The 21,762-nt window shown below is 40.3% G+C and overlaps 1 protein-coding gene across 3 annotated transcripts in view; it reads right to left on the reverse strand.

Annotated features, from left to right (window-relative positions):
- Window positions 1-17,603, reverse strand: part of LOC145448424 (lipoxygenase homology domain-containing protein 1-like) — a 59,668-nt gene extending 42,065 nt beyond the window's left edge. Inside the window, exons 1-17 of one of the 3 annotated variants that reach the window (XM_080326811.1) lie at window positions 17,267-17,603; window positions 16,681-16,752; window positions 15,820-15,989; window positions 15,246-15,395; window positions 14,529-14,643; window positions 14,336-14,465; window positions 10,148-10,195; window positions 9,477-9,679; window positions 8,641-8,783; window positions 8,434-8,513; window positions 8,211-8,362; window positions 8,035-8,148; window positions 7,760-7,871; window positions 6,952-6,998; window positions 6,344-6,473; window positions 1,376-1,405; window positions 203-306 (exon numbers count right to left, since the gene is read on the reverse strand). In XM_080326811.1, coding sequence (XP_080182937.1) covers window positions 203-306; window positions 1,376-1,405; window positions 6,344-6,473; window positions 6,952-6,998; window positions 7,760-7,871; window positions 8,035-8,148; window positions 8,211-8,362; window positions 8,434-8,513; window positions 8,641-8,783; window positions 9,477-9,679; window positions 10,148-10,195; window positions 14,336-14,465; window positions 14,529-14,643; window positions 15,246-15,395; window positions 15,820-15,989; window positions 16,681-16,752; window positions 17,267-17,521 — 2,055 coding nt within the window. In that variant the 5' untranslated portion in view covers window positions 17,522-17,603. Of the gene's footprint in view, window positions 1-202; window positions 307-1,375; window positions 1,406-6,343; window positions 6,474-6,951; window positions 6,999-7,759; window positions 7,872-8,034; window positions 8,149-8,210; window positions 8,366-8,433; window positions 8,514-8,640; window positions 8,784-9,476; window positions 9,680-10,147; window positions 10,196-14,335; window positions 14,466-14,528; window positions 14,644-15,245; window positions 15,396-15,819; window positions 15,990-16,680; window positions 16,753-17,266 lie in introns of all 3 variants that reach the window. The other 2 variants (XM_080326810.1, XM_080326812.1) reach the window with 2 other exon arrangements.
- Between the last annotated feature and the right edge of the window lie 4,159 nt (window positions 17,604-21,762).

Consider the following 21,762-nt stretch of genomic DNA (forward strand, 5'->3'; position numbering starts at 1 on the left):
GAAAAGTATGCGTTCTAGAATTAGTTTTGCTTAAAAAAGTAAAAACTGTTAAATAGAAATGAAAGCAATTTAAAATCATAACCCCTTGAGTAAGTAGCTAATGTAGGCAAAATCTACTTTGTGCTACAAAAAGTTACTTTGTTACTGACCACAGCTGATAGGAAAATCCATCACATACAAGAGACTCTGAACATGCACTTACCTGGCCCAGGAGTCTGTTTTGGTCGATTGCAAGATGAAACGATGGGGCGTGTGCGCTCGCAAACGTCCTGATTACTCCGCGCCTTCTGATCACTTTGTACACCCCTGAAATATTTAACTTTTGATTGATTGTAAAGTAGAAACGGTTCATGGAGGTGGAGGTACAGTGCTTCAATACACGATCGAATAGTATATACAATATTATAAACTAGGAATGAGAATTGAAACCGGTATTTCCTGGTCACGCTTACAAACAATTTGCTTCTATCCTGTTCCCTACCACAGTGAGTCAAAGTAATGGCCTACTGGTTGAGCTGGGTACGATAATTCGAGTACTTGAACTGAATTGAGCAATAATATTATTGATTTGAGTCGATCAGTGAGAGATGATTTCTTCGAGCACTAAAATTATACGGTCCTTGCCAATACTAGGTAATTTATCAACAAGAATTATAGTTTCAATGGTATTTTACACCATGCACTGCTGCCAACCTAGATTGGTCTTATCGCGGCATACGAAACATATAGTACACAGCCACGCACCTTGGTGGAAATGACATATGACAAGATAATTCTAGCTATCTAATTGGACTGATTTGAGCGAATCTAGTTGCAGTCTGTTTTGTGAAATGTTTCTATGCTCTAATTTTAAATTTTAATCTAAATTCTGGTTTTCCTGAAAATGCTACAGGAGAACCGTATGGTGCGAAACAAGCCAAGCTTGCTGTACAGATATAATTTGCCGTTATCGTGCTGATGAGAAGGAACTCTGATTTGATACGAACTAAACTTGATTTTTGTTGTATATATTTCGAATTCGGAATTTAAATCAATTTCCAAGTTCTTAAATTTCCGGTATTTATAATTCTAATCTAATTTTGGGGAAACACTGTGTTGCTATCATTCTAATTCCAATATTGGAGAAGCTGAAATTTTGTGGTTGTCCAAATCAGGGATAATTTTGTACAAACGGTGTAGATTCTCAGACTCTTCATCAAAGATAGAGGAGGAATATCATACGTAACAAGTAAAAGAAACACGAGAATTAGTGTCAGCAATTCGCACTGAATTCCAGAGCAATGATAAGGAAATACAAATTAATAAATCACTCCAAAACAGCATCATCGATCGATGATAGCTCATTTACCAAGCGGGTGCAAGCAGTACCAGTTACCTATCTCAGGCTCTTTAATCTTGACAAGATCTAGAAAGAATGTCTCGCAATATTGGTAAGAGAAAGACAAAGTTAACATGTTCGGATCAAAGCTGCATTTCTCACATAATTTCGAGATGTTTCTCGCTGTTACGTTATGAAAACATGTTATAAGTTACATAATAGTCTATCCGCGATAGGGTTGTTCAAAAAGAACTTTATTTTACAAATGTTACTGGCTATATAATAAAGTTGTTACTGGTTGTCTAAAAATACACGGTAAATCGAATTTTTTTCATTTGCAAGCAGTAGGACGGGTGCTAAATAAGCAAAAAAAAAGTTGGATTTATTTAATAAATTTTTTTTTTTCAAATTTTACTGCCTCCCTCATGAAATTGTTCCGTTGTCTAAAAATAAAACGATGCACAACAAATTTGTCTTTATTCCAACTCATAGAATCTAAGTGATTGGAGTATAGCTAAATGACATATTTAGCCATCATAAATACTATTTTTAAACCCAAAAATCAAATTCAATAACTTCTCTTCAATGGGTTTAAATTGAGCCAAATTTGTTATACATCGTTTTTTTGTAAAATTTGACAATTTGAATGAAATTTGAAATTAAATAACAAAATTAAAAAATGATTTTTTTTAAACAAATCCTAATTTTTTTACATATGCTTGCAGGCGCGTAGCCAGCCGAAAAATAAGGAAGGGGTTTTGAAATAGAAGGGCGGGGTTTCGATGTTTTGCGAATTTACTTAATATAGCGTCAATTCATTAGGGTTAAGTACATGCGTAAATGACGATTATACATTATACAATCTCCTCGTGTTCGCGATTATACGCGATTGATAAGCTTGTCGACGAGTCCGGAAGTACTGTTAATTAGCGACTCCCTGATCTGTCGTCAACAATTAAATACCTGCGCTTATCAAAGCGTCGAACAATTAAATACGCGCGCTCATCAACGCAGCCTCGTCGACTATTTGCGCAAGTCGAAATGTCCGAGATTTTTGGGAATATGTGCCATAATGACGCCGATTTCAGGTGCTTCAAACCTGTCCTATTTTATAACTCAAGTCGATACACATATTCTGATGGTTATGTATAAGTATTAGCGAAGATATATTACGCACGCGTCGCACCTGTTTACGAACATTCGATGTCTTTCAGTTTCGCGATGTCACTCTTTAATCACAATCGCTAATCAGCATACAATCAACGGCATGGTCTTCAAGCCATCGAGAGATAGGAGCCAAACCATGATAGGTCCGAGACGCGATAGTTAGGCTAGCGATCATCTATTGAGATATCTTTCGTATTAGGCCTATTGCAGATGCGATTGTGTAGGCCAGTGGTTCTTAACCTTGCTCCCAGCGCCCCCCAGGGGGCGCTGGCGATTTTGAAGGGGGGCGGAAACGCTCAGGGGGCGATATGGGGGGCGCTGGGCTTAGGGGGGCGGTATGGGGGGCGCTGGAGAAAAATGGCTTCACAGTAGATGATGTGGTGATAGGACATATCCTTAATGAGTATTCAGAACAAATCAACACCGAAAACTTCGTTATATATAGCCTTCAAAGTACATATAAGTTTAATTGTCCATGGGCGCCTAAATGACTGGCACCGAATGTTCCTGTCTTGGCAATCTGAACCCCAGAACACGAATTCCATCTGGCAGGGAAAAATTATATGCCAGTGAAGAAATACCAATTTGAAATCGTGTGTCTCTTAGTTTAGTACGATTGGGCGACTGGGATATATTCCTGTTGGGCGATATCCCTGTTGGGCGAATCTATATTTTTTTGATATTGCAGACCGAAATAACATCACGAAATACCATCATGCAACGAAGTCATATTTACGGGTTAGCCCGCCCGAATATGTTTAATTATTAGTTACGGGCCCTACAGTTTCCAAGACACCTCACAATGTTCGCTTCAAGTATTGATGAGTCTGCGCACACTCAACAACTCACTGCACTGACCCTTGGACAACAGTGCGTAACGACTAAAAAAAGGACATAACTTCGGATTTGTTGTGAGCAACGTAGATTTTCTGTGCGCAGAGACGGTGTCAGCACTGCGCACGTACGCAGCTTTGAGGGAACATTGCATCTCACTCAGCTCTACCGGTAAATCTGTTAACGTGAGCAGAGAGGACAAGAAATTGATAGCAATATGTTTGCAATCCCCGGTCTTACTGACCTATTTTAGCATGAATTATCGAAAGTTTTCGCGCTTCGCACTGGCTCGCTAAGCAGTACAGCTGATTCCGTGGCAAAAGCGAACAACGTGATGGGGGGGAGGGGGCGGTTGGTTTATCACCCTATGGGAGCCCAAGATCAAAGTTTTTTCGGGGGCCTGACGAAGTGACGTTTCGTTCCTGCCAACGGGTATACGCCCGAAGATGTATAATTATTATTGAGGGGTCCTACCTTTTCAAACACACATCACTCAGCTCTACAGGTAAATCTGTTTACGTGAGCAGAGAGAGGATTAAAATTGATCTCAATATTCATGCAATACCCGATCATATTGACCAATTTCAATCATTAATTAGTGAAATTTTCCGCGCTTCGCGCGTCTAGGCGAGAGTAGCTGCCTCAGTAAATGGACACCCAATGTAGATACCTAGTATCAGCAAATAGCGGACAGCCGAATGGGGGTCTGGGAGTGAAGTCCCCCGGAAGTTTGGTTTATCACCCGATGGGGGCCCAGGACCAACGTTTTTTGTTTGGGGGGGGCTGACAAAGTGCTGTTACGGCCCTGGTAACGAATAATTTTACCTACGGGCACGCCCGAATATGTTCAATTATTACTTACGGGCCCTTTATTTTCCTATACAACAGCTCACTCAGCGCTACTGGTAAATCTGATTACGTGGGCTGAGAGGATAAAAAGTTTATAGCGTCTTATATATGTAATTACCACCTATTCATATTATGGAAGATTTTGGTACCTAAGACGACCAGGCCACACAAACTTTGCTGACGGTCGAAATCATGCTATGGGGTTCGTGGGGGCGAAGTTCTCAGAAGTTTGGTTTATCACGCTATGGGTGCGCAAGGCAACCGTTTATAGGGGGGTTGACGAAGTGCTGTTACCGCCCTCCCTCTTACTCATTGTCTTTATTACATTCCTCACAATATGAAGTTGGGGGGCGCTGGAGCACGATAATTTTTGAAAGGGGGCGCTGGACGAAAAAAGGTTAAGAACCACTGGTGTAGGCCAACCAATGATATCGTGCGCTTACCAATGCGTCGAACAACTAAATACGCGCGCTTAGCAATGCGTCTTACGTCTTACATAACCTCTGCGACGATTTGCGCAATTCAAAATGTACGAGTTTTTATGGAATACGGGCTATAATGACGCCGATTTCAGGTGGTTCAAACCTTACCTCTTTTTACGCGTCGCATATGTTTGCGCACATTCGATGTAATTCAGTTTCGAGATGTTACTCTTTAATCACAATCGCTAATCAGCATATACTTAACGACCATTTTATCCGAGCCATCGGGAAATATGAGCCAAAGCATGGTAGGCCCTAAACGCGGTAGTTAGGCTAGCGATATATTTCGTATACTAGGCCGCTTGCAGATGCGGTTGTGTAGGTCAGCGATGATATCGTGCACACCGGGCCTATAGCAGATGAGATAATTCAAGCCAGCGGAACTAGGCTTGTTGGAGACGCGACAAATCAGGCTAGCAACTATTGCCGAGCACGCGGCAATGAATGACCTAATTTCGCAATCATCTCAGCGGATGATCGTGTCGCGTTACATTGTGCAGTGCATCTCGCACCGACGCTAATTGGCTACACGCCGTTCGCTAATCGGCCGCACTCAACACTGATAATACGACTTATTGAATTGCAACCGACCATTAGCGTCAGAACGATCATTTCAAGAGAAAGGGGTTTCGCGTTTAAGAAGGGGGTTTCACGCTTCTAAAGGAGGGGGTACCGACCCCCGAAACCCCCCCCCCCCTCTGGCTACGCGCCTGCTTGCTTGGTTGAAAGGAGGCCAAACTCGATGTGCAGCGTTTTTTAGGCAATTTATCAATTTTATCAATTAGCCAATAAAACAGCCCTAATCCGTAGCACTGTGGATGATACTTGAATAGAAATGAAGTAGATAAAGAGAAAATATGTTTTTTCCACTACAAAATTTTTAAAGTCATCTGTGTTTATAGAGAAAAACTTTCATCATGACTACACCTATCGTCACAACCTCTACGATATCTATGGTAGAATCTCCATATTGTTGCATCCATTAGGCCAATAATCTGATACATTCAAGAGGAATACACCATGTCTTTGAGTAGGCCTACATAAAAAGAAGTAAATTATTGTTTACTGTAATATATGGTGGCAAATAACTGGGAGACGAGAGTGGGAATTTGTGTGAAAAATCATCAATTTTTCCTTTCCACAAGTCACAAATCATGAAAAAATCGTGCCCACTGCACAGGGTTGTATTGACTCGACTCGAGTTGCAATACTTTGTTGACTCGACTCGATTCGAGTCACTCCGTGTATTGTCTCGACTAGTACTCAATCAGGTCATGTGACTCGAGACATTCTGTATGATTATATTCAGGCATTTCAGAGAGAGAAAAATGAGTATACTATGGGTGAGAATGGTTCAATATCACCCACGCAGATCTGTAAAAATATAGTTAAACATGACTTGAACTCAGGACTTAACAGTGAAAAATGACTAGGACTCGGACTCAAGCCTTAACACTATAACTCAGACTAAGCCGTTTGCATGCTAGCTAGGAATTGACTCGGTGGTGAATTGAAAATGACTTGACTTGACTCGAGTTAAAACTAGCCTATATAAAGAAGATTGAATTGTGACTCGGAACCTTGTGATTTGGTCACAATCATGGTAGCAGTCTACAGGACACATATACAGTTGTACATGTACAATGTACATATCTCAGAGATTAAGATATAAGATTTATGAATCTGTTTTTACCGAACGGATGCGAAACTGGACCCAGTCCATCCACAGACCCGTCTGGTTTGGTGCGAACAGCTTTTCCGCTGGCTTTGCTTATCAGCATGATCTGATTTCCGGGGAGGAATTTCCATTTTTCTTGCTCCCACTAAAACCAAAAACATACTCAACAGCCAACACACAAGATAAAGTGACTCTTGGTTGTACAGAACTTCAGTGTACAATTGAATACTATATTCATATTGAAATAAACCCGAATATTGTAATCTGACACTCATCGTCAGGGCTAATTGTCAGCATCTAGTGGAGAATTGAAAAGAACTTTCTATATCAACAAACATATCGTCAAATATGACGTCACCGGCATAAAAATTTTAATGATAATGAAGGCGAAAATATGGCAAAATCTTTAAGGCACTCTTACTAGATTCTTCACAAACTCCTTCAGTTGGCCCAAATTGGGTTGGTGGATTTTGCTATAAGTCGACCCCAACACAACACACAAGAGACACTACATAACATAAAGTTACGAAATATACTTGGATATCTATGATGTGGATGAAAACTTTAGGCACCAGTACCAGTCTATGCAATACATTTTATTCAAAAATATAGCAACAAATTACCAGCTCGTTTTCTTTCGACTTTTCAGAATGTTGTCGAAGTCGTGCATCTACAAAATTTATTAATAAATGTAACGAAAAAGATATAACAAAATTAATTGAGTACAATATGAATATAGTAATAACAAGTAAATAAATCTCTCCCGAACATCCTCCCGGCCAACTCGTGTTCCACAGAGTATTTTATACAAATGCCGTCCCAGCCGCTTATATTGAGCCTCGCGTCTATGCTGTGTTTCTTACTCATATTTCATTTTATAATGTACCGGTATACTATTGATTTGCAAGATTGGGGTAAAGGATTCTTTCTCTTTATCCATTTACCCTGGATTGACGCCGGCACTGGATGCTACAAGCCTACAAATAACTAATGTTTAACTTCATACTTATATGTAATAGGCCTAGTTGTCTACAGCACGCAAGCGCACGATTATGTAACCAGCTCATCAAAGCCTTGCTGTGGCCAGAATTTATTTCCCGCTTATTTACGACAATGGGCGATCAACCGTAACAATGCCGGTTACAGTTGTGTCCGGATTTAGTCTGATATTTGATAACATGCAAAATAGAGCTCGCTTTTTTTGATTACTAAATGCAATCATCTTGGCGGCATGTTCAAAATCAATTCCGTGATAAAGATACAGTAGATGCTTAATTTGCTAAATAGCGACGTGAAAATTTATCTGCCGATAAATATCCGGCGGAATTCGATCTCACCGTGGATGAAAGAAGTTTGTATCGATTTTATTGGCAATTTTATCACATCCATACGCTGTAAAAGCAATGTTTTGGATGATATCTTCAAACTCACTTCCTCCTTTGGTTTCTAGGAATAGTTCCCGGACAATTTTCCCGTCTTCCTGTGCTTCATCAAGCCACCTTCCGCATTGGAAGACATGGTCTTCACCACCGACTCTATCCTCCTGTTGAAATACTCGAGTGAATTCTGCAGTTCATATTACCAAACTATTGTAATGCGGTATCAACCATAACGTATTTATGAAAAACAGTGATTCAAGCATTAAATTTACCATGAACGCAATTCATTAATACCGAAGAACATTGCAAATCGGTGATGATGATTACCCGAACAACGATTTTATCCAGGAACCAACCAGCACCGGGGCCCGTTCCATCATGCCCCACCACCAGTCTTTGTAGAGTCCCGAGATCGACAGCTTCAAGTCGAAACAGTTCCACCTGCGCGGTACGAGTGGATTAGCCCAAATAGATCACTCAAGTCAAAATCATAAATATATTACAGATCCTTTCTGGAGAAACTTTGATTTCCCAACGTTTTGTAGCAGCCGGGCTCCGGAGTCACCGGCAGTTCCGTAGAGTGTAAGAAACACGTTGGCTTCGGTTCCGGCGTTCCACAGATCTCCGGTGTGCACAGAAACAATATACCGCAACACTGCTTAAAATATTCAAAACGATGGCGAGATAGAAATAGAAACACAACAGTTTTGTTCCACAGTCACCGACCTTGCAAAGTCCCGTCATCGTGATGCGAGGCTGGCAGTTCTCGGCATATTTCGCCGTCGTCCTCGTCTCTGGACAACCATCTGAAAGAGTAGGAAACGTTATGAGGATCCACAATATTGGCGGACCACATTTCATAAGATATCAAATTGTTCGACATGCCGATCACCGATTTATAAATTTAAACCGCCATGACATTCTCGTATCAACCTGTTGAAGGAGAACGTGAGTATCTGCCCCGTTGTTAAGTCTGACATGATTATTTCTTCGCACAGCCACCCCGGAGAGGTCTTTCCGGTATTATCGTGGGATATTCTGATCTTCCGAACTTCACCGATGTATCCAACGTTTATCTGAATATCACCAACAAAGGTAACAAGGTAATTTTTGTATTACAGAACCAAATACTTAGGAATGATCAGAGATGGTCAAGTAACGAAGTATCTCCACTGTTTGGGCGTTTAAGTAAGTTTTGCTAGGGTTACCATATTTAGAGATCCGGAAAAGAGGACACTTTTTGCAAATCGCGAAGCTTATAAGATCGGAGGAGAAAAAGACGTGAAATCTTGACTTGACTAATGACTAAATGACTGACAAATTACGTTTGAAGTCGAGTTGGAAAAATGACCATTTTATAGTCAACACAACAGTACTACAGTATTCCTCGGAGGACATTTTCGATTTCTTCAGAATAGAGAACAAAACCTCCTAAAGGAGGACGTATCGCAACCCTATGGTTTTGACTCGCGTCAAGTCGAGTAATTTTCAATTCACCATCGAGTCCGAGTACAAGTCATTAGCCTATGTTCACCGTTCACTTTCAAGTTCAGGGGGTCATATTCAACTCACTTCTTTGTAATATTTTAGATTGTTCGGCCATATTTTGGCCATATGTTTATGTCACATTGCTTCAAAGTTAACCATATGTCCAGGATATCGCCAAATGAAAAATGTAGGTACATGCAATTTTCTCAAAATGTGTCAACATAGCCTACTTTGTTCCCACAGCGACAATAGAGTCGATGGGAGGCAAAGTTTATATTTACCGTGAATTCATCTTCATTTCCACTCGTGAACAACTTCTTCGTTTTATCGCGATTTACAGCGGCGCTTTTTCCGGTGGCGTTGTGCGGAGATAAAGGTATCGGGCCGGAGTTGCCTTTCGTCCCGTACACGACCAGGATTACTTTGGAATCGGTACCTGCGGCCGGAAGTTCGCTCGTAGACACAGCAACGCGCCATCGCCCTTCTGCGAAAGAGAAGCGTGTGACAGATTTGGACAAATAGTGAATTTTTCAGCTTTTTCAACTTGGATTAGAATTAGAATGATAGCTACACAGTTTTCTCCAAATTAGATTAGAATAAGAATTACAGTCACACAGTCTTATTTTCAAATTAAATTGAAATCATAATCATTGAATTCGCAAAAACTTTTTACAACATTTACAACAAAAATCAAGTTCAGATCATATCAAATCAGATTTCATTCTCATCAGCACAAGAATAGCAAATGTATGTTCAGACATTGGGGCTATTTCGCACTATTCAGTATATAGTTCTCCTGTAGCATTTTCAGGAAAACCAGAAATTAGTCTAGGATTAGAATGAGAGCGTCGAAATATTTCACAAATTAGATTGGAATTAGATTACCGGCATTACGATATAATTAGTCTAATTAGACAACAAGAATTGTTTAGTTGAAACATTTCTCACTTACTCGTTCTCTTCAATTCTTTCGGCATCCTGGATAATTCCGCGAGGTTTTCTGCAACATGCAGCGAATTAGCGCTCGTGCGATAAAATTTGAATTTTCGTGAGGAAAGAACTCAAAATGTCGATTTTGGATTGATGGAAAATATACTGAAGGAAATGAATCTGAAATGCAGAGCCACACTGTTTCGCAGTACATATTCATTGTCATATTCTTGTTCTGTGTGAAAATCATGTGCGCCTGTCTTCTGGAGTAATATATTAGACGTGTAATGAAGTTGATTTGGAGTTGATTTCAGGTTCGCCGAATGCTTGCAGATTAGCGCAAGGGTTCGACATGTTCCTAAAGGCAAGAAGCGCTGTGTTTTGAAGCCTCGTTTCAAACCCATATGCGACATCGTCACACATGTTTACATAAAACATTTGGACAAGCCGGAACAGTGATCACGCCCGGTTGCTGTTACGACGCAACAATGAACAATACAAGCTGTCAATCATAACAAATCCAATTAGCGAAACAGCATATTATTTCTGTGATAGAAAGAAAGTGGATCTGATCACTGCTCGGCCAATTCTAAAACTAGTTTTTTGAACAACTCCAACGCTTTCAACGATACGTAAGAATTCTAAGAATCTATTATACATTAGTGTCTCCATTGTTTGATTAGCCGTGAGTCAAATTCATGCGCCCTGCTCCCAGCGTGTTATTACTTGACAGGCGCAGAAGCAGTTTTGAGGGCGGAGTGATGCTACTGAATGAATGCTTGCCGGCGCTCAATAGCTAACATATATATAGTACCAGCCAGAGCTCGAGATTACCAGACCACGTAACCTCGGCTCCGACACATGTCACCTCATTTTATCGCTTTTCCTTTTTACATTATCTTCTATTACTTGTGCATGTCTCTATTTTACATCGTCTAGACCAGAGGTCTCAAACACGAGGCCCGCAAGAACATTTTGTGCGGCCCGAGAAGGCATTTTGGATTTTCAAATATTCGACAATATATTCAACTGCCACATATGTCTTTTAGATTTGAGAACTTAAAGTTCGGTCTGAAACTACTCCAAAAACCGGAAAACTCATCAAACTTCACTATCGCATGACTTTCAAAAGCTAACATGCGGCGGAAGGTCAGCTGATATGTCACGTTTATTGTTCATGATGATAAAAGATGATCCGTTGATGATTCGTGACTGGAAAGAGTGATTTGGACTTGGGGGCGCGACCGTTCGTAAAATTACTCGGGTTTGGACTGACTGGGTGATACAATAAAAATGACTCGAGTTGAGTCGCGTTGTAAAACTTTACAATCAGAGAAGGACTTGTGCCTCGGAATGCCATGAATTGGTACGACCATGGACGCAACAAACGATCAAACTGCAGTGAGTATTTATTCAACTGAAAATTATTTTTCGCGCTACGCGCGATTTTACAAGGATAGGTCTACTGACTTTAATATAGGTACCAGAGTTGGATCAATTACATTATTTCAGTTCAATTACAATTACAATTACAATTACTTTCATGCATGTTTCAATTACATTACAATTACAATTACTCCGTGCTAAAAATATCAAATTACAATTACAATTACAATTACTCCTTGCATGCTTCAATTACATTACAATTACAATTACAATTGCTGCTGTTGAACATGTAATTGATTAATCATAAATTCAACAGTGCTCCTTGACAACCGTAGCGTGGTATTTAACAACAATTCAAGTCTAGTTCAGATTGTGTAGTAATAAATGAGTTTATGTGCGTACATAGTATGCTATGTAAGATGTCATTGTGACGTAATATAAGCGTGTTTTGTATGCTCGGTAATTATGGCTCACGTAATTGGAAATGTAAAATGTTATTTACCTAATTTCCTATGGGTTAGGATTAAGGATAGGGTGCAGTATGTCGTTAAAAAAAGTATTATAATATATGCACGTGTTGGATTTGCGTATATAGTATATAATTAAAGAAATAATATTATTTTTATCGAGGGACGTAGGAATTAGGATGAGGAGTAAAAACAAAACCGTGCTTTGTCAGATAAGACGTTATATAATATCCAGTGGTCTGGTTAGTTAGCCAGACGAAGTAACGATGCAGCATCGTGATCTGAAATCGTATTGTAGATTGCCAACCCACGGATAGATGCGCAAGATGTGAGTCACGAATGAATGCACCGACAAACGTACTGCAGAGCCGGCTAAAAGCAGCAAACTTTGTAGTCCTAGAGCTGGCAATCCATGCGTCCAAATTTGATGCATCTGGTCTTTATTGTAAGCTATTGATGTACTAATTCCGAAAATACAAAATAAAATTTCGTCAGGGCAATGTAACTGGTCCAAAATAGCCGTTTAAGGCCGACTGTTATGAAAAGTGAGAGCGCTGCGGCAGCATGACCACAACAATTGCCAATTACGCCCAGCGATTGTTCAGAACAATGCCGATTCCCAGACTTTCACGACTATTTTGGGATGGTACCATTGCCTGGAATTATACTTTTATTGCGGAATCAGTGCGACACTAGCTTTCGATTAGGACCATACATATCAAATTTCGACACTTGGATCGCCAGGTATGGGGATATCAATTCTGCTGCTATTAGCCGGCTCAGCAGTTCACTTCTCGGCGTATTCAATCGTGAGTCACGTGTTGCGAATCCATCCGTTGGTTAGTAATCTAAAAATTGTATACAATGGCAGCCGAGGCCAGCATAGCGGTAAAAATAAAAAAAACTTCGCCCGCAAGGGCGCAGTCAAGGGCTTCCGCGAATGGATCCACCAAATTCCTTGTCGACATTTCAAGAGAATGCATTATAAGTCAATTATTTTATGTTGTGCTTGTCAGGTCTCAATAGCAATTTAATGTAATTGAAATTGTAATTGAGCAAAATTTTTGTCAAATTACAATTACAATTACACAAAATAAAAATGCTTCAATTATAATTACATTACAATTACATTGAAAAATGTAATTAATTACATTCAATTACAATTACAATTACAATTGATCCAACTCTGATAGGTACCATCAGAAATTGTGTTGAAAATGAACAAGGGGTACGAGAAATCTTATTGGAAGCACAAGGGCTACGAGCGCTAAGAAGGTTTTGAAACACTGCTGTTACTATGGTACAATAAATATTATGTTTAACTTGTTATTGATCTGTTCCAATATTCGAAGGCATATCTAACGCTGATTTAATTTGACTTTGGCAATGACACGAATAATAGCACACTTATCAGGAGTATACCAGAAACCCGGATTAGCTCGAATGCTCTGTTATCAGATCAGTTTTTGGTAAGTTCTGACACATTCTACCTATAATTGTGGTTCGTCAAATTCCCGCTAACCGCAAGGTTATAACGCGACTGCTTTTACGATGTCATGATGCATTCGTCCTCTCGCATATGGTGTCTATAACTCACTATTTTGTCAAATTATGCCCAGCACAAAAATATTTGATTCAAATATTTGAAAATGTTATTTTTTTCGTGCCAAGCGTGAATAGTGCAGTAGTAAATTACATTTTCACGATGTTTATGCGCAGGCCAGTCTTGAAGGTCCCGTCATAATTCCTACTTTGAAATAATACATTTGATACCCCTATTATTGATGCTGCGGCTCGCGGCGTCATCAGAAACTAGGAAATTGGCCCGCGAGCACGTTTGAGTTTGAGACCTCTGGTCTAGACCAAGCGTTCTTAAGCTCAGGTTCATGGATAACTTGGAGGTCCGCCGACTAGTATTACGGGTCACATGAAAGGCTGTGTTGAAACTACACAACTATTATAAAACTGCAGCGTCCTTGTATTCATAAGATCTCTCCTTATTTTTGGACTACGTGCTGGACTCCTTAAGTCAACAGTTCCCAAATTTCCCGGTTAGGGAGTCCATGTAACCACACGAACAAATTTAGAGACCCGCGCTAAGCCACTAACAAAAATTTAAGAATCACTGATTCTGATTTCAAGGACTATAATCCGTTTCGACACCTTCCTTTCTTATCATTGTATCGCAACCTTATTATTAACAATAAACTCAACTCGCTATCTGACGCATATACCCCATCATTATGACATTTCAGCCAACTGGCAACTCTTGATTTGCACTCCTCTACAAACGGTCTGTCTGCACAACTTCCTAAGGCTTAGTCTTAGTGACTCTTTGCAAATGAAGTTTATTTTACCACTCGAACCGCCGGGCTTGAGCGGGTCGTTTGATTGTCGCTTCACTCTGTATTCCATGGATACGAACGGATCTTTGCCGCCTAACACAAAGAGCGTGCCTCCTGCGAAGAGCTCTTGAAGGCTTTCCACCTACAGTATCGAGACACGTTGCTTTTAGACCACCGAATTAAATCGCACTCGAAATTATCAAACCTTTTTTCCTTCTAAGGTGTAGAGTTTTTGTTGTTTCAGTCGAAAAATGTCGGCGACGTCTTCTAGAATTTGCTCGAAGTTTTGGTGCGTTCTTCTGCTCAGAAGGATGGTGTGTCTGAAACAGATCGATACTTTTCGCCAGCGAAATACCGGGTGCCTTTATTGTGTACAATGAAAATAGTTCAACTAATGGATATTGGGATCATTATGAAACAATAATAAACTTTAAAGCCCAACTAAACTAACAATGGAGTGTAGTCCCTCCCTGATTTTTGATTAGAAAAGTCCATATTAGGATTTTACTCATCTAAATGACATCTGAAACCAGACCCTACCGAACCCAAAATATAAAATCTAAATCTGGATGTGTTTTTGTGTCCAGATTCCAATATTTTGAATATGGATTCGGATAGACAAACTCCGAAAACATTATGCCGCTAGGGGCTAGTGATAAATTAGGAATCCAATAAACATACTGAATGATTCCGGACTGGAAATATCCAAATCTGGATTTGGCGAGAAAAACATTAGAATCGGGGTTCATAAATCCGAAATTGGAATCGAATATCTAGATACTTAGCTTCATTAGTGTGATCAGTCTAATGAGCTTCATAAGTATCATTAGTTCCATTATAGTTTCATTATTTTCATTGGCTTTACTAGTTTCATTCGCTCCACTAGCTTCAAATTTCACTAGTTTCATTAGCTGGAAACTACCTGAACGCGGGGTCCCCGTTTTTCACGACCACAATCTTCTTGGGCGATTTGACCTGAGTCATACGGGACGCAATGCTTCTCGTTGCTTCGCTGGGCTGGGCGGACCTTCGGGCCAATGTTGCGACGCGCTGGGTTCGAGTCTTTGGTTTGCTGAATTTCACGGAACAGATTCCATCAGACTTGGACAACTAGATAATTCTAGTTAGCCAACTGGACTAAATATAACGAAATGCTCTAATTCTAATTTAATTTGTGAAATGTTTCTATCCTCTCATTTTCACGCAAATCTTATTTTTGAGTTTCCTGAAAATGCTGCAGGAGAACTGTATCGTGCGAAACGTGCCAAGCTTGGAGTACAAACATTTGTCATTCTCTGTCATACGAGAATCAACTCTGGTTTCATATGATACGAAATGAACTTGATTTTGTTTTACTTCTCTCTGATTCGGTTTTTGCGAACTCAATCATTCTAATTCTAATCTAATAGAACAAAACTGTGTAGCTCTAATTCGAATTTTAGTCTAATTTGGAAAAGATGAATATTTTCTAGTTGCTTAACTCTGTGCAGGCGTACCTTATGAACCAGGGCGGCTTACTCTTCGGGGCTAGTTCGAGATTGATCGGCTTCACCGTCTTCTTATCGGAGCAAATGTACGCTTTCCCGTCTTCCAGCTCATCCAGTCTGCTGATCCCGTGCGTTCCGTTCGGTGTGCTGATTGTACGAACGCCGAAGGGTAGGGGCACCTGAAAGAGTTATTCTCGTTTTCAGCCTTGTTCGGATTGTGCAGACTTCTGTATATTCAAAATGTGCAACTGGAACTACAGCTACTCACTTTTCAAAGTCCGCAACTAGAACTAGAACTACTCACTTTTCACACTCGCAACTAGAATTGACCTACTCACTTTTCAAAACTATCAACTGGAACTAGAACTACTCACATTTCACAATGCACAGCTAGAACTAGAACTGGAATTACTCACTTTTCAGAATGCGCAACTAGAACTATAACTACTCGTTTTTCAAAACTCGCAACCAGAACTACAACTAGAACTACTTCCTTTTCAAAACTCGCAACTAGAACTAGAACTAGAACTACTCAATTTTCAGAACTCGAAACTAGAACTAGAACTGGAACTACTCACTTTTTAAAACTAGCAACTAGAACGAGAACTAGAGCTACCGGTACTTTTTCAAAACTCGCAACTAAAACTAGAGCTAGAACTACTCACTTTTCAAAACTCGCAACTAGAGCTAGAACTACTTACTTGTCAAAACTCGCAACTAGAACAAGAACTAGAAGCCCAATTTTTTCAAAATACGCCACGAGAACTAGAAGTAGGCTATTAAAAATGCGGTAGTTAGTTGACCGCCAACTGAATAAATTGGTAGTTTGTACAAATCTGGTCTTGTTGTGTTATCATTTTTATCGCATACCTTTTCCGAGAGATTCTCCAGCAACGCGTCGAATGTTCGGAAATTCCTTTTCGTGACAGCGACTTTGTACGACTGCAATTTTGAGGGAACAAGAAGGCAACAAATAAGAAGCGGCTACATTCGTAATTGCAAGGCGCATCTTGTAAATTTATATACTCAATTACAAGTAAAAGTAGCGAAAAGAGTGTGCACTGTGCAGTGTGCACTCGCACCCAAAGGGCTGAAAAGGGTGGTACACGAAAACGGAACCTAACTCCGAATTACATTGTGGTCATAAATCCTACGTGCATATACCTTCCTACGTGTTTCTATTTCCACGTATAATTTGGATCAAAATGTTGTACTCGATTTATACCGCGGTGCAAGTCTCAGGTATACCAATAGGTTCTGTTTTCGTATACCACGGGTGTATATTCACACCTGAATATCACGGGTGGTACACAGGTGTGAATGCGCACTCTTTTCGCTAAGACCATAGTCTACTAAAACCTACTACTTGAATAAGTACAGCAAGTACGCAAAATCTGCTAGAAAAAGTCGAAATACAAGTGACGACCCATTTGCCAAAGCGCACGTTAAGACCTACCTCAAAATTTGTGTCTCCGCTTTTATAAAACAACACATTCTTGGCGGTTACATGAGAAGTGTCTTTTAAACTCAATCTTGATACGGGCGTCGATGCTGACGTGACCACCGGGAGAGGTATCGAGTGTCCGGTGCTGTTAGGCGCTTGCATGAAAGGGCGGTCCGGTATGGAAAAGGTTTGGCGATGTCCGACAGATAGCGCGGGTGGCGCCGCTGGCTGATGTGAAGCCAATGAGAGTGATGTAGAGTCTCTCATGTCATCGCATAGTCATTAAATCATAGTAACCAAATCTGCAAGTGATAGATTCGTAATAACACCGCAATGATGCACCATGCATCTCCGCTTCGTAACTATCCCAGCCCAGTGCTTGCTGCGCAATAACCTATAGCTTCCAGGCCAGGGGTTCTCAAACTTTTTTTTTTATAACTGCGTAACCTTTCAATTGACCTGCATGGCGTACCCCTTAAAAATTTACCACAAAATAAATACAAATACAACAAAAAGTATCATGATGATCACTTTTATTTTGAACTACGAGCTGCGCACGATACCAGACAACGCCTTTCAGCGACAAGGAAACGATATTGGGGCTGGCGAGACACGGTACTAACTGAATGACTATCACCCCGCAATGCTTGATCATGTGGGTAATCCCCAAGTCGTTTTCTAAGCGTCTCGGTCGTGGCAGTTTTCTGGCCATTGCACGTCAAGGTAAAATGCTTATTCATATCAGCTAATTCTTCCTCCAAAGAATGCTATTGCCATCGCCGAAGCCTTATCAGCTAGGAATAGTGACGTTGTAAACAGGAGAATATCTTATTTTGAACAGCAACAACTGAAATCAATTTCAGCATTGCAAACTGCGTTACTTGGCGTTATTCCAAAATTTCAAATCAGGTCGCGTGCCGCAAAATACGGCTTTCGGGGCCGCGTGCGGCCCGCCGGTCGCGTGTTGGTGATTCCTGTTCAAGGTCGACGAGGGTGTTTGATTGAAAGACCACTCCAAGTCGCTCCGACGCCCTCCTAATTTTTCATAGCATTAAATCTCGTGGTGTTTTGAAATGATGAACTGAAACCCTACTGCTCCTGGCTTGGGTGACTCCGCTTTGATGACTCTGTTATAGCGTGCCTCTCGTCTATACCTTGCATATCTATGTGTCGCATTTCACTCAATTGAATTCATGTTATGTATGTTGTTAATTTGCACGGTTGACAAATAAAGCCTCCTTGCTAGTTTGCTTATCCTAAAATGCCGGGAAACATGAATATTTTCACACAAAGTGCTGATAACATGAAGTTCGAATAGTTTTCTCAATATGACGCAATACCCGCCCTGTTTGGGTATCAATCTTGATGAGGGATCGGCTTAAATATTTCACGAGATGTTGTTTAGAAACGTATAATTTCGTCTAAGTTTTGTCTCGGCTTGGTCTGATCTGAAATTACTTTTGAAACGTAATTAAAATCAACAACATTCATGACGACAGCGTGTAGCACACGCCAGACAGACAAAATACCGCACGTTTTCAATTTAGTGATACGATTGTTGATATACAATGTTCCTTCCAATTCTCTACTAGTTGCAGACGATCACCGCTGACGAGTGACTTCACAAATATGCCATTTCCAGAAAGGTGCGTAGCTTAGTACTACATTTTTCGTATGCTGCGATGCGGCCAATCGAGATGTTAACTCTTCCACAGTGGGAAATAGGATCGAAAGTATAATTCTCCGAGTGGCAACGAGCGTATAATTTCAGTACACGAAAGAATCATCTCTCACTATTCGACTTGATTGATTGGAGTTAATACTCGATTCATATCCGAGCACTCGAATCATTCTGCCTAGCCCTGGCCGTTACCAAGGAGGCAAAATAAACTATACGTGACGCACATAGATGTAGGACGAAATGGCATCTAGTGTTTATTGAATGGCGTCTGAAAATGCGTGTTACGTTGAGCCTGCCGTCCTGCCTGATTCATTTTCATTCATAAAGTTTCAAAGTAATCTTTCACGACGAAAACTTATAACGCTCAATATATGGAGTTTGATAGCACGCTACTATTTTGCGTACAAATAAAGTCCAGAATGTAAGTTAATCAAAGTCTTAGGCGGAAGACTATTACAAAAAGTGAATGTTTGCTCATTTCGATTTTGAAGCGCGTCTTGAACAGACTCGTGTAGCATGTTTGCTTACTACTTTACAATATTTGCCTAGTGTACTCAAACCCGATAAATCATTTCACGCACACAGTTACAGGGAATAACAAAACATTTGTGTCCGATGAGTAACTTTTCAGTATTATTAACGCAATGATTACGGTAAGCTGCAATTCTATCAGTCGAAGCTACAGCCACATGTCAACGATTAAAACGCTAGTTCCTGTCACGGCAGGGTTTCCCAAACTTCGAGTCACGACCCCAATGAGGTCGTTTGCCTATTCTCTGGGGTCCCAGAGACGAAAATTAAATACCAATGATTATTAGCAGAATGTCAATGCTATCGGTGGCTCATTTCTGAATATTTTAGTTCATTTTTCAAAATAGAAGGTAAAACTAATTCGAACCCGGCTAACAAGGTATCAGATTAGTCGAAGCGTCATTCTACTATAACGCAAGGTTGGTATCTGGTCATTAGTGTGAAGATTAAAGTGTCGGGAGCATAGAAACCAATTGGACGGTTATAATTCCTTCCGTGAAAATTACAAGTGACCGATAGTGCTATGTGTTACAAATATAATACGTACACAGGACACACGTAATAATCACGTAACTAAACACGTAGTAATCAGCACGCCAAATTAAGAGATGGGGTAGCGAAACATTTTCAAATCGAAATTTGGGGTTGCGACCATAAAAAGTTTGGGAACGCCTGAATTAGAGTAATTTGACCGAAATGCTGCTAATCTAATTCTAATCTTATTTGTGAAATGGTTCAATGCTCTCATTTCAATTCTAATCTAATTTCTGGTTCTGAATTCGGAATTGAATTCAATTTCCATGTTTTTGCGAATTAAGTAATTGTAATTCTAATGTAATCTGGAAAAATAACTGTGCGGCTATCAATCTACTTTCTATCTAGTTAGGAAAGGCTGAAATTTTTCTAGTTTTCCGACAATGGTTGCTGCCTCCGATCTGAGATGTAATTGCATCATCATCAGTATATTAATTAGCGCAGAGTTATCGAATTTCCCGAAATCGCTTGACTGCATCTTCAACAAATCGACGAAATGATGTTTCTCGCTGGCATAAACTTGAAGAGCTTTTCTTGCAGGTACAGAACTTTAATATACAATTGAGTAAGAGTATGTTCGTGTTAAAATATCCCCGAATATGTACGGCTGACACTCGTCAGGACTAATCGTCAGCAGCTAGCAGAGAATTGAAAAGAGATACGACGCTCTTTCCAATTCACTACTAGTTACTGACGATTACTCCTGACGTGTGTCAGTCGAAAATAAAATACCCGTGCTTATTTCAGTATCATATACTATTCAATTGTGTAAACTTGGTACCAACTATTTCAATGGCAATATCGGCCAAGAAAACAGACGCAAGATTCATTCAACCGTATATACTAGACACAATCTCAATGAAAACTATACTAACCACGATCTGCAACTGTATCAAACCATAAATCTTTTAAATACCTACGACTCTGCAGATCACCTCATCAATACTTCTAGCCACAATTCTGTTATCACCCCTGTAAAGCTATTCATACGGCATCAACTTTCCATTGTAGTCGTCACACGTCAATTGAAATACATACCTTCACTAAAAGAGCCTTCGCGATTAGTGGTTAGCGATACTATAGGAAAGGTTTATCGAGTCAGACACATACAATGAGAGTGTTCTCTATGAATCAATTGAGTTTAGTTGTCACGTTACAACATCGGATTGTTGGCGAACGCTGCTGTTTGTAAACGAGCGTCTCGAAGGAGACTATTGTAAACATTGTGCAAGTGGAGAACTAGCGCCAGCTCACGGGAATTGTGTAGTTTGGAGTAGTCTTTGAAATCAGACGCGCAGCTGGGCCAAGGCGATGTAAATAAGAGACATGCACACTGGATGGAAAGAAATGAAGGATAACATAAAACATGGGTCACCAACACGCGACCAGCGAGGTCATCTTTTGCGGCCCGCGACTTGATTTGAGATTTCGGAAGAGTGCTTAGTAAAGCATTTTGAAATGCTGCCGGCCATCCGACAGTCGACGAGCATGTCCACATTCAAGTCGAAATACAAGCAATTACTACTAAATAAATACAGTCCATCCTCAAGATTACCGGACCACGACTGACCTATCGATCTCGCTTCCCATGACATGCCGCCCTATTTCTTGTCGCATTCTTTTTCTATACTATCTTCTTTACTTTCATTCAGTGTGCATGCCTCCTCTTTACATCGCCTAGGCCAAGGTGGGTGTCAGATTCCATAGACTACTCCTTGTCGCTTCGACATCTTCCTGTCTTTTCATTGTATCGCATTTTTGT

The sequence above is a fragment of the Botryllus schlosseri genome, chromosome 10 (assembly GCF_051294905.1).
Source record: "Botryllus schlosseri isolate E-star chromosome 10, Bs_hap1, whole genome shotgun sequence".
NCBI classification, from domain to species: domain Eukaryota; kingdom Metazoa; phylum Chordata; class Ascidiacea; order Stolidobranchia; family Styelidae; genus Botryllus; species Botryllus schlosseri.